The sequence below is a fragment of the Vipera berus genome (genome assembly GCF_964194415.1).
Source record: "Vipera berus genome assembly, chromosome: 1".
Lineage (NCBI taxonomy): Eukaryota > Metazoa > Chordata > Lepidosauria > Squamata > Viperidae > Vipera > Vipera berus.
The window spans coordinates 112,109,123-112,123,238 of record NC_138202.1 but is presented as its reverse complement, the minus strand read 5'-3'; the positions used below and the strand labels follow the sequence as shown (position 1 = coordinate 112,123,238).

Here is a 14,116-nt window from a genome sequence, read left to right as displayed (position 1 = left end):
AGCAGTATGTCCAATCTCTACTACTAACATTGGGAACATTCCTTGTACATGAATGAGAACACTGGTCCAAAGCCACAAGTGCCAACATCATTAGACACATTCAAACTTTTTTCCACTGTGCTTCCTTGTTGATAAGAAGAAACAATGGTCTGCAGCTTGCAGTTGTTGGGATGAAAAGCTGGATGCTGTCTTGTATTTGGTTCACATGGGCATTTTTTTAAAACAACAACAACACTGAATTCAGCCCAACATCTTATTTGCAAAATGCTAATTTCAGCTAGGAGGTAGAGCACTGCAAGGTTAAACAGCCCTGCTGTGGCCCTTCAGTTGTAAAGCAGACAAACCACACACATTTCTTCATTCTCACCCACACACAGCCATTCCATTTGCCAAGCCTAATTAAGAAGAATTCCAAGGGGATGTTTTGGCTTTACAAATTCACTTAAATCAGGTTATCTGACTACAGCAAGAAATTAGCTCCTCTAATACTATTTTTGTATTCTGTATTTTTATATATGCCCTGTTCACCGCCCTGAGTCCTTCGGGAGAAGGGCGGTATACAAATATAATAAAACTAAACTAAACTAAACTAAACTAAATAAATGTATTTATTTATTTAAGGTCCTGCCCAACTTCAAACAAAATCCGGAACAAAAGAAGATGCAATCACTTGCATCTATACCAGTGTTTCTCAAATTTGGCAACTTTATGAAGTGTGGACGTCAACTCAATATATTCAATATTTTTGGTTTTAATATTTATTGTACATAGTTGTGGTTTCATCTCTTGAGAACCAGTTTGGTCTAGTGGTTATGGCAACAGGCTGTTAGAAGCTAGGAGGCTGAATTCTAGTCCTACCTTGGGCATGAAAGCCGACTACATATCAGTCATTCTCTCTCAGCTATGAAGTCAACCCAGGCGACAAGGTAGTCAGTCAATTTCTTTTGCAAGCAATGGGTCAACACTCAGTTGACTGGGGGAAAAAACAGACTTTCAATTTGCAAGAATATGCTAAGGTCTTTTGCTAAGACCTCCTATGCATTAGGAGAGAGATAAAGCGTAACAGCTACATTTCCTATCTTGGGTTTAGACTCTGAACTGCCATGAAATGGTGAGTGTATATGTCTGCATACCAGACCACGACCCTGCCTGTATAATTATTTATTTAATCAGATTTAGGTCTTGTCTGACTCCAAACTATTGTCACTGTCAACAACCAGGAAGATAGTTAACCATAAACAAATCATGACTTTGCATAAAGTGTGATCCCAACACTGGCAGTTTTTAAGAAAAGACTGGACAACAATTTGTCTGTTACCTCATTTGATCATTTAGGGCAGTATTGTTTATCCTTATTGAAAGAGGGTCTCTAGAATATTAGATTAGCAGGCAAAGTTTGCATTCTAAGCCTTAAAGTGGTCATATTTTTATAGTTTTAAATATGTGCAATGACAGGTGATTGCTAATACTGAAGACAGAGTTGATTTGTGAGCAGGATTTCCTATGATTTTTATGCATGTTGACAATAACTGCTAGTGAAGAGCCCAATTTGCACTGGGATTTTATTTTTTCCCCATGTCAAGGCACCCATACAGAAAATGTGTATGCATCTGTAGGAATCCTCCATGTGCAATTTGCTAATGGAAGAACAATTCTTTCCTTGCCCTATTATCACTGAAAAGTCCTGTATTTTAGCCAAATAATTTTATGCTGTTTGTTATCCTGAAGCATAGAATAATTTGACAAAATGCAGAACTTTTCAGTGGTAATAATATTTGGTGGTATATACCAAAAAGAGATGCAAAACTTTTATTCCCAAGCAAGGGCAGAAATAATTGGACGTCAAGTTTCTCATATTCTTCCAAAATTAAAAAGAACATCTTGGCCTGCCAAGGTAGCATCTCCATCAGCCAGAAAACCCACAGAGTGACAGAGATCTCATTCCATGCAGGTTGAGTTACTTCTTACGTAACTAGAGGCAGAGACAGCATATCCAGGGAACATAAGTTTTCTGGGACTGATGACATCAATGCCTTTTATCTCATGTCTCTCTGTACCTGGGACAGGTGTAGCCCTTTGCTCCTTGTACCATTATCTGTAAACAAGTGGACCATCTGTTCTTTTTAAAAAATAGCAACATCCTACAGATCTGTTATTTCCGATACATATGATCCCAACTAGATGGGTTAAAAGCCAAGATTTTAAAAATTAATTAAAAACAGTACAAAAAGGTATGCTATGTTACCTCCTACAGTCTACAAAATATAATTCTAGATAGGCAACAGGGTATATCTACAAAGGCTATGGCTTAGTTTTGAAATTATTTCAGAGAATTACCTTAGATGTTACTGGAATGTAGCACTGCTCTGCTTTTTAATTAAAGCAACCAGATTTTTTTTTAAGAACTTGGGGGGGGGGGGGGGGAAGATGCTGCTGATTTAAGAAATCCAGTATTCCTAAAGTAGCAGCAACTGTTTTCCAGGCCCATGTGGAAGCCTGGAAAAAAAAAAGTCAGTCTGCAGAGATGTGTTGTCTGCAAAGACCAAAGCAGTTTGTTAAAATCATTTTCCAAAGTGTGTACAGCCTTAATGTGTTTATATGTCATAGGAGCAGGGCTTTTTTTCTCATAGAACGCTCAGAACGGAGTTCCGGCACCTTTTTTGGATGGAACCTTGTAGGGTAGGCAAGGTGGGTTTATTTATTATTTATTTATTTATTCGGTTTATATACCGCCCTATTCACAAAGGACTCAGGGCGGTTTACAAGGCAAAATTTAAAAACAATCCAATATAAAATTAAAATTAAATTAAATTAAGTCTAGCCGCAAAAATTAAATCACAATTTAAAAACATTAAACCCCTCAGTCCAGACCAGATAGCTCAAAGAGCCAGGTTTTTAGGTCCTGGCGAAATGAACGAAGGTCGGGGGCAGTCCGGAGTTCCGTTGGCAGTTGATTCCATAGGGCAGGCGCACCCACAGAGAACGCCCTCCCCCTGTGGATCGCCTGTCGGCAATCCTTGACCGGCGGAACTCAGTCTCCTCATGGGTTGTCTGACATGTGTGAGTTCCGGCACCTTTTTCTTTTACAAAAAAAGCACTGCATAGGAGCAATCAGGAGCAATGAGAGCCAAGACACATTCAAGAAACAGCATCTGCAGATGACTCTTTCTTTTGAGATTTTTGGGACATTTCAATTGCCGAATGTTTTTTTTCTTCTCTTTCTTGGATGTTAGAAAGGATAAAAGAAAGTAAAAGTTAAGCAGAAAGACACAAGTGGTCATTTGACAGGTTACAGGAAGTTAAATGTTTAGTTACTTGGGCTTACCCAGTCAGAGAAATGACTATTTTTTTTCTCAGCTTCCACCTTCCACTTTCTTCTCTAAAAAGGCTGCCTGCATCCTCTCCTGTAACCTTACAAGTAAGTGAGATGGAGACTTAGCTTTTTTCATCTCATCAGTGCCAGCCAGCTCAGACTCTTCCATTCCTGAGTGGGGTCCATAAGTACATTAGGCAAAGCAAATTAAAAGAAAAGTGAGTTGAAGGGAAGAGAGATGGAGTGGGAACTCTTATTCTGCTGAAAGCATATTTAATATTACTTCAGCTGAAATCTCCATATTCTTCATTACTTTTAACAAGCATATGGTATGGTAACGCATATCTTGGAAATATTTTGCTCACCAGTAATAAAAAAGAATAGCTATCTTCTAATTTGTTTCATAGATCTGCAAGGGGTCTATTCTGAATATGGATTTATTCGGAGCATTTTTAACTGGGACAGTATGACACAAACAACAGTGGGATTTATGCACCCCTCAAAACAATCTTTATGATTGAGACACTGTCTCTTTCAAGATATACCAGTATTTTCTGGTCAGATAATTAATATGGGATTATTGTAGCAGGTCTTATTGTGTTTTAGTTCCATCACACAGTGGATGATGATAAGGATTTGCCAAATAATAGAATGGCTATTCCCAGTATTATATTTGTTCTATCTGAACACGATTTGTTGTGTATTCCATATTACATGTTCACATTTGGAGTAGTCTATAAAATTAAAAAACAAAATTGATAAATAATTAACATGTTTCTTCAGGATGTTTGAGTATAAATCACTCTTAAATATGCAGTCAATGTAACAACTGTATTTCTAAACATATACAGGAACTGGAAATGTACACCCCAAACTACAAACTTCAGCTTCTTTGTACAAAGTGCATTGGAAACAAGTTTTTCCAAATAAAGGAAAATTAATATGCTAAGAGTTGAAAGTTAGCTGTTTCCAGTGAAAGGAAAATGTGCACATTTTCTCACAGAGATTTCCTGAGCACAGTGGTAATCTCACTTCCAGTGCTAACAATAGTCCTTACTTCTGTGCATAAAGGCACAGATGGGCAAGGTATTGCTTTGAAACTATTATTTGCAAACTCTTCCTGATTTCCAACACATCTTCCTTTTGCTCAGGAAAAAAAGTGAGAACTGGAAGCATATTTATTAATAACCCTCTTCAGAACCCTCCAAAGATGCCTCAGTAGGCAAAGGACCGCCTGATTAGATGGAAGACCGCCAGAGATTATGAAGCTAAAGGCTGGACTATGAAGTCCAGAAAACATACTGGAAGGAGGCAGTGACAAATTACTTCCATACTGTCACAAAAAATCTACTTGAATATGCCAGGATGCATGACCAATCTGTCTTTGAGTCACTGTATTTCTCAGTTTCACAGGTTCAGACTCACACATTTATTCACCCGCTGTCTTCAATCTAATCTACTGGACTTTTATTGCAATTTCTGTTATCTTTAAGTATTTTTTTAATCACATAATCAATCCATGTCTTTTCCATTTTAGTATTATTCAACTGTTTTGCAATGGGTATCTTTAAAACTGGGGAACCAGTTTTGTGACTTTTTTTATTTGGATAAGTGTAGGAAAGGAACTGTAAATAGGAAATGTGTGCTGCTGGTTAATGTTTTTTTATAACTAATTTGTAATGCTTGCGTATGTAACTAAGTAATTGTGGACATATGCATACATTTACTAGACTTTTTAAAGAGAATTAAAAGCACTTCAAACTTTTCCATAATTACAATACTATATTTTGTGGTTTCTTTCCCCATAATAAATAATTTACACATGATTTTTTTCTCACAACTGCTAGACTATGCATTGGTGCATTGTCATTCATCCCATTATAGAATATTGTATAACAGGGATGTCAAACTGGCGGCCCATGGGCTGGATGTGTCACACGCAAGCCATGCCCACCCCGGCTCCAAAAAAAATTGTGATATGTCACGTGATGTGATCGAGTTTGACACCCATGTTGTATAACCTGCTGTGAAAAAATGCCACTTAAAAGCATGGAATAACAAGATGTAAAAGAACAAACAAGGCATAAGAAACAAGAAATAGAAGCGGCCTTGTGTTGCTTTTCTAACTATTCCAATTAATTTTAGGCCATTCCTAGATGAAATCAAGGGAGGGACTTCAGATGACATCACAATTTAGCTTGAACTGGAGTGCAGAAGTAACACCATTCAAGATACAAAGATTATTTTGGAAATTATGTCTTTGAAGATTGTTCCTTATGTAAAGGGAACTAGTATTGGGCAATGCTCCTTTCTTACTGTCTTGGAGAAATGAGACACAGTTATCATGTGATTATGAGGTCAATCATCCACATCTACAAATTGCCCAATATTGAAGGGGAAAAAAAATAAAGTGGCATTTGTGGGATAGGTTTCCAATACTGAGTCTTTCCCAACTTAACTGATGCCTAAACATGCCCTAAAAACGTCTTCTCCCATATTCCCATTTGATGTTGTTCATCTCACCCCTATCCATGAGCTAAACAGGCTTAAGTCGACTTTGTTGTATCAATCTTTTCCTCCTTAATCTGACAAGGGCAACCTCAAGAAGCATAAAACCTGTCAGCTTTCGTCATCCATCAACCTGGAGGAAAGTCAAGCTATTGCTAATGATTAGGTACACCGGCAATGCAAGTTGGATAGGAGACGATCAATTTCAAGATGGGCTAGCAGCACTTAAATCCGACCGTTGTGAATGCCTCACCTTTGCTCTACAGAAACAAGCCCCAAAAAACGGAGCGCAAAGTAAACCTACAGTAAAGAACATATACACAACTGCAGAGATGTACTTCAGCCTTACGCTCCGGTGTTTTTTTTGTTTTGTTTGTTTTTTTCCTGCGCTTTTCCCGCACTACAATGGGCTCAGTTCCTTTCCACTCGATGAGTTGTAACTTTCCGCTTTTTAAATCGCAAGAGGGTGGCAACCGCCTCGCCTCTCCACCCCCTTCCTTCTCTGGAGCAGAGCACGCCGCGTACCGTAGTACTTCAACCCGGGGTCCTTGGCCGGGTGATGCGGACTGCGCTTGGCTCCCGAGCAGAGGGACTTCCCGCCCATCGCCTCGAAAGGAAGGCGACGAGGGCCGCCCCGGGCCCCCGACAAGCCCTGCCGCATGGCGCAGAGTCCAGTGCGGCAAATTCCCCTTTCTTTCCCGTCGCCAGGGGAGGAAGGGAACAAGGGCGACCTTGCCAGCCTCGTTGGGTTTCCACCGCACAGCGCCAGTTTCCAGCAGGGCGACTTCTTCCCCCTCCCCCTCCCCTCGCACCATCTCCGGGTAGCTTTCGGCCCCCCATTTTGCGTCCCCCTTCCCCGCTATCTGAAGAAGCACTCCGCGTGCCCGCCAGGAAGAAAAGAGGTTAAAAGAATGGAGCCGAGAAGAAAATGGAGGCAACCTTCCAAACGTGGTGGGGGCTGGGGGAAGGGATTCACAAGCGGTGGAGCGGGTGCGAGGAGCGATGGGGCTTGGGAGACACCGATGAAACACGGAGGAGCGGGCGAAGCCAGAGTTACTACGGGGAGAAATGAGGGGGGGGAGGGAAAGCAGACGGGCGAAGTACGAAGCCCCCCCGCCCGCCCGCTCGCTCGCTGTGGCGCAGGCGGAATAGAAAAAGTACCTCCATCACCTCCCCCGCCCTCCCCTCTCTACATTCTCTACGTTTGTGTCTTTGGGATACGCGTAAGCTTTAGCCCCCTCGGATAACCAGAGCAACCAGGCAGGCAGCCAATGGCCTTTCCGCGCCGCTTCTTCCCTCTGGACCAATCAGGGAGCGCGGCGACCGCAACCTTGCGGTCGGATCGGGCCTGCAGCCAATCAAGCACAGACAAAGAGGCAGGGAGGGTGGGGTGGGGTGGGGTGGGGGGGGGCTAGCTTTTAGATGAGGCGATCTCGTGCGCCGGAGTCCTCGTGCGGGGAGCGCCTATAAGTAGGTGGAGGCCGTCTCTCTCGCGCGCTTTAGTCTTTCTGCGGGGGAATTCCGGCTGGACGGTCGGAGCGTGCGCGAGTTCCGGTTTTTTTTTTTGCTCTTCGTCCGTGCGGTCGTCATGAAGACCAAGTTCTGTAACGGCGGCGAGGCCGATCCTTCCCCTCTGGGTTTCCTGCTGGGATGCGCCCCGGGCCCGGGCTTACCCGCCCTCACTCAGTCGTCCCCCTCGCCGCCGCCTTCTAACACCGATGCCGAAGTCAAGGAACTGGGGCTCCGGGGCCAGGGCCACCAGCAGCAGCAGCAGCAGCAGCAGCCGCCGCCTCTCGTTCTGCCGCCCACCCTTCTTCCATCCCCGCCGGCGGAGGAGCAGCCCGATGCCCGCACCCGGCGCAAGGCGTATCTGTGGTGCCGGGAGTTCTTGCGGGGGGCGTGGCGGGGGCTGCGGGAGGACCAGCTGCGCATCACGCCCATCAGGTTAGCATCTCGCTAGTATCCGGGCCGCTAACCGCCGTTGGTGAGAAGCTCGGCTCTTTCACCGGGGCGGTAGTCGCTGGGCATGGCATCTATCTATGACATTCCTCGCACGTCTGGAGTGCGTTACCTTAGACACGGCTTGTGGGGTCGGCTAGCCCAGAGAAAGAAAGAGAGAGAGAGAGATCTTTTAAACCAGGGGTCTTCAAACTTGGCCCTTTTATGACTTGTGGACTTCAACTCCCAGAATTCCTCAGCCAGCAAAGCTGGCTGAGGAATTCTGGGAGTTGAAGTCCACAAGTCATAAAAGGGCCAAGTTTGAAGACCCCTGGTTTAAACGTTAAAAACAACGGTGGTGGTGATGGATTTTTTTTCATTCAGCAAAACTGAGGGAAATGCGGGGTGGAGCTGTTTAGTTTGGTCTACCTTGTATCTTTTGTGCAAATGGCGGAAATAAGCAGAGGGCGTCAAAGTGTTCTTGCTTCTTCCACGAAAGGCATTCCAAGAATCTCCGAAGGCCATCAAGCCCCCGTACTTTCATACTCTTCCCCAAATAGGAAGAATTTGGGGTGAGTTTTTGGCGGTTATTGAGCCACAAAACATCATCCTGGAAATGGTTTAATGGAAAAGAGCCAGTTTGGGGGGAGGGGGACGACGACAGGGAAGTCTGGGAATGACCGCTTTTGGAGATACCTTCTGCGGGATGCACAATTTGCACAAAAATTTAATCGTACGTTTGTAAACTATAGCTTCTTTGACAAGCTTTGTTACATGATTTTCACATTGTCTCAAAGCAATTATGAGTCACTTGTGGATTCTGTTACACCTAAAACAATCTTGGTTTAATGCTGAAGCCAAGTTAATTTTTTTGCTTGTAAAAATGCCAGACCATACTGGTAGAATGGATAATTATGGACAAACCATCTTCAAGCAGTATTTTTTATTCTGAGTTGCAAGATAATTTAGATTAAGATATCACATTAATTCATAAAGTTTTCTTAAGAGTAGTTATTAGATTTAGCCTATGTCTGATCTCTAGATCAGGTGTCAAAACTGCTGGCCCATGGGCCGGATGCATCATAGCATAGCGAAACCGTGCCCACCACATTGCTGGCAATGGCAAAAAAGTTGCGATACATCACAACACATCACATGATTAACTAATACTGGAGAGAATTTGTGATACATGGAAGATAATAAGCTTTTTTTGAGCATATACATTTGCAATAACTTTGACACATTGCAATGCTTTTTTCTGTCTAGTAAATGTACGATTACCTCAAATATTTAAAATGTGTGACTCTTTTTGATCATCGGTATATTGCATGCTATGAAAAAATGATTTTTATTCTGAAACCCTGCATAGGCTGGTATGAGAAAAACTTTGACCAGATGCTTAACAATCTTTATTAATTAGCCTTCAAGAGGTTTGGTTTTGTTCAGTGCTTACTTTTAACAATCACTATTAGCAACTGTCTCAAGTATGTGTAGCATAAAATGTTTTAGAGATAAATTCATAGTTTATCTTTTAAAGTTTGGGTCGTATGGGGTAATTTCTGGACAGTGAAGACTTAAATTGCTTCTGTCCTTTTTAAAATAAAACTGCTTAACATTATGAGTCATTTCTTCATTGCAAGTTCCTATAAAATGTTAGGTGCCTTTCTCTGACTCATAATCCCAGCAGTAACTGCTTTGCATGTAGCGCTAGGAAAGTAAAGATTAGGAAGCTGCTTAATTTGATGTATTGCTTATTAAAATTATGTGTGTTTTCAGAATTATGTGAAAAGTGTAGCTTTTTAGAATAAGTTAGGTTTGTGTACAAGAGAGAAGTATTGAACTTTGGTCTAATTTCTTTTTTGTTTGAGTGGCAACTTTGTTAGAGCAGCCTTCCCCAACAGAAAAGAGTTGAGTAGAAATTTGATGAAAAAAGTGTTTATTCTGATAACACATCTTTTTTTCTAATAAAAGCAGATAAGTTTTTTTTCTAGCATAGCTAGAAGAGTTTGTTTTTAGGCTCTCAAATCCAGCCCCTCATTATAGAAAAGCAAACTAACGCATATATGACAGATAGTTGCCCCACCAGGTACTCTTGACAACTGCTTTGTTGCACTTAAATTTATATAGTTCCTACTGGAATTTAAGAGGCCTGCTTCTTTAATGCACGGAGAATACATAACACTGCATTTTTGAAATGTTCGATGATAGAATATTTTTATGTAATTAGTATATTTGTTCTTGCAGTTGTGGATGTTGTCTAGGATAGGGAAGTTAAACCACAGTTTAGAGTTATGCAATGGAGTTCTGCTGTTAGCAGCCTTTATAATACTTGATCTTTGAAAAAGTACTATCTTTTAAAGAGTGAAGCAAAATATAGAAATATCAAATGAGTGGGTGTGAAGTGATCATTTTATACCTTTACATACTTGAGACTAGTGATAGCACTCAGTGACTAATTTTAATATTTAAATAATAGGATTGCATAAAGTCATCAGTGGTACAATCTGTATGCTGTCAAAGATACTGTAATTGTTTCATTTGGCAGGTGGAGAAGTGGCTAGAACAAAACTGTCTAAGCCAGGGCTTTTCAACCTTTTCACCCATTGTACCACTTTTAGGATATGGCAATATCCAAGTACCACCAGTCACCTAGGAAGGTGTCAAAAACGTGATGACCAAAAAAAAGGGGGGGAAAGTGATGAAGTACAGGTAATCCTTGACTTACAACAGTTCGCTTAGTGAGTGTTTGAAGTTACAATGGCAGTGAAAAAAGTGTTCTCCAAGCCACAGCTGAGCAAGACACCTGCCTGCCTGCCAGGCGGTGCTCTTCTTCCTGTCCAAGGTTTTCATTGTTGTGAGCATTTCTGTTGAGGATTGGCAGCAGGGGTGGGGTGGGGGGTGTTTGTTTTTTATTTCCCCCCCCCCCCCCCCGTCTGCTGGGTGGTTGCAGAAGGTTTTGGTCACTTCACATGACCCTGGGACACTGTGACCGTCATAAATATGAATCAGTTGCCAAGCATCTGAATGTAAATCACAAGACCCTGGAGATGCTGCAACATTCCAGCTGATCTGTGCTTCTTCTGGGCTCAGCAGAAGCGCCGGGATCAGCGCCGAGCTCCAGCTGGAGCCTGGCGCTGATCCTGGCGCTTCCACTGAGCCCTGACAGCCCCGAAGAAGCACTGATCCTGTGCTTTCGCTGAGCCCTGACAGCCCTGCAGCTCTAGCCATCTCTCGCTCAGGCTTGTGCAGTGCTGCCATTCCCCTCTCCCGCTACCACTTTTCTAGGATGGTCGCGTACCACCTGCCAGGTGCCTATGTACCACAGGTGGTACCCGTACTACTGGTTGAAAAGCCCTGTTCTAAGCCATAGAAAACTGCAACTAAGAGCAACAATAGAGTATCCAATTCAATGTGAAACCAATTGTTTAATGTTATATCCCAGCCTACTTGAGTCCAAGAAAGAGGCAAGAACTGCAAGAAAAAAACAACCCCTTTTATTCTCACAGACCTGAGTCAATGTCCAAGGGAAAGAAACAGAGTCTATAGAAACTCAGTCCTCAACACAAACAGTTACCTTCGGCAACCAGCACCTCCCACACCTTCCATTTTATAATTCAGCGAAGGCGTGGCTTCCTAATGCCTTTTCCTTTGCCTTTGGAGCCGCCCCATTGCATTCCTCTGTCCTACTCGCTTCTCTTTCCTGCTCATTCATGCATCCATGATTTGTCCCAACTGTTCTTCATCACTGTCCAACTCAGGCTCCCAGCACAGCTATGTCTCAGCCTGCAAATGAGTAGAGGGGCCAGGCTCCCGATCTGACTGTAAGTCTTGGAGCTCCTCAGAGCCTTCCTCTGACTAATGTCACTCCAGGCCCCTCCTTCTCATCTGATTCCTCAGACTCAGCTGCTGGATCCACTGACTGGCAAGGAATCACAACAAATTTTCTTTACATATGTGCATTACAGTCAGGGCTTTTCCTATTTCACTCTTATTGGAGAAAGCCAACGGGTTTTGATATTCCAGCTAGCTGCTTTCCCTTTCTTCCTTAGAAAACCAAAAACAGAGCTGTACGTCCTAGCTTCTGCAGTATCTGAAGTTGCAAAAGAAAAGCATTCTATTGTACAAAGAAACTCAAAGAAAGGCTGCTAACTTCTGCTTTTCAGGAAAAGAGAACAATCTTTGGAATGCTACCTGCAAAAGCTGTCTTCTGTCATGAAAGTCTTAAAAGAACAAAAAGTGCTACTTTGGAGCAAACAGATGTTATTGATAATAGTGCTATTAAGTTGGGTGTGGGATAATTGGGGGGAGGAGAAATCTATTTGATGGCTTTTTTTAATGTGGCAAAGTTTGTTCTCAGGAACCAAGCAGGGCCAGAATCGAGTGGACAAAGCCAGATACCAGGCTGTGTTTCCTCCAAATGATCATAAAATCTATCAAGGTGAAATGAAAAAATGAATAGTGGAATTTTTCCTGTGTGTCATATGCTAAATTTGAATCATCACAACTTATAACTACAACAGGCAGGCTCCATTATGGTCGTAACTTGAGAACTACCTGTACTAAGAAATGGGAAGATAAATTGTGAACTTGTTCAGTTCTTTAATTGTAAAATCTATTTTTAATAGTCTATACAACAGAATGCATTATTATGCTAATGCTATTATGCTGTTATTAATGTCTTTCTAACATGTAAGTTTAAATAACAGCACCACAGTAACTATATAAGTAAATGTATATGTTCATATAAAACTGTTTAAATTTACTTACTAAATGAGGCCAATTATTTTATTTAATATTCTGAAAAGATGCCACAAGCATAATCACAAAATGGTTGTTTGGGGTATGACTAAGTATAAATATCTGTCATGGAGATAAACTTAGTAACAAAATGGGAATTCTCTGTTTTGTGTGTGTCTAGGTGTATGTGTGTGTGTGTGTGTGTGTCTGCACTGATCCATGTATATACAAAACAAAAAAAACAGGAAGAGACAAATTGAATACAAGCAAGAAATATGACTTGGAGTTCCAAATAGAGGCCACTAATTATTTCTGCTCCAAAAGGCCTTCATGCAGAAAGCTAAATAAATGATATTAAGGGTAAAGCAACATGTTCATGAATCTAGACCAGACATGTCAAACTCCCAACGTCATGTGACGTCGCGCAACGTATCGGAGCCTTTTTGCCATTGCCAGCAATGGGGTGGGCACGGCTTCCGGATGATACGTCCGGCCCACGGGCCAGCAGTTCGACACCCCTGATCTAAACACAGCAAATTTGGATTTGAATGCTAAGTATGAATCTGTTCTTCACACTTGTGTTCAAATTCATACAGTCCAAATCTTTCTTGCACACTGACACTCTCCTGTGATAAATAAAAAATTAATTTCTTTTTGTAGAGGAGGCCTCAGCAACATGCTGTTCCAGTGCTCATTGCCTGACGCTATAGAGACTGTTGCAGATGAACCACGCACTGTTCTTCTTCGTTTATATGGGGCAATTCTGCAAATGGTAAGTATTGATAGAACAATGGGGGGAATGATCTCATATTGTATATGTGAATAATATACATTTCAGCTGTTCCACCTATGTTGGTTTATTTAATGCATAAAAAATATATGGTTTTTAATGTAAATCTCAAGTGTGTTTGAAATACAAAATATCTATTAGGTTTTGTCAACAATGCACATAGAGCTCTTGTCTTAAAGACTTCTTACTATTGGATCATCGTTATGCATATTTGAATTGAGAAACAGCTTTGGTTATAACTTTGTTCATTCCCTGGCTCTGAACTGAATCATTAGCCTTGAGTAATAGTGACTTACACATCTTTTTCAAAAACGGCTCTCCCAGGAAACCCGTACCAAGCCTTTATTGTTGCTTAAGCAACATTAAATTTGATATAAGTTTCTCTTTTCCCATGTTTCTACTTTCAGGTGTTAATATTAATAATTCCTTTTAATATTATGTCCATATTATAGTGATATGGATTAGTCTAGAAATAATAAAAGGAAGCAGACTCTGTATAATGCACAGGAGATGGCCTCCCCATTCTGTTCATGGATATTTGCTTGTCAGCCACTCAGTATGCTTTCAGGCATTGGCCAAAAGATAATAAAATAAAAATACAACTATATTTCTCATGCTAAGAATTTAGTGTCAGCTAAAAGTAATTAAAATGTAAAAGTCTAACATACAATCAAACATGCAAATAGGTTCAATATATAAATATGTTAATGAACATATTAAAGAGATTAAATTTAGATTTAAACACTTAATATCGGATAATTTTAAAAAAATGCCTGGCACTGAAAAGGTAATAGGGTTATTGCTAGTCTCCCCCTCCACTCTCCCTGGAA

At 41.4% G+C, this 14,116-nt stretch overlaps 1 protein-coding gene across 1 annotated transcript in view; it reads left to right on the top strand.

The window, feature by feature from the left end:
• Positions 1 to 7,261: 7,261 nt before the first annotated feature.
• Positions 7,262 to 14,116, top strand: part of CHKA (choline kinase alpha) — a 30,194-nt gene continuing 23,339 nt past the window's right edge. Inside the window, exons 1-2 of the mRNA XM_081331958.1 lie at positions 7,262 to 7,765; positions 13,157 to 13,268. Coding sequence (XP_081188084.1) covers positions 7,410 to 7,765; positions 13,157 to 13,268 — 468 coding nt within the window. The 5' untranslated portion in view covers positions 7,262 to 7,409. The remainder of the gene's footprint in view (positions 7,766 to 13,156; positions 13,269 to 14,116) is intronic.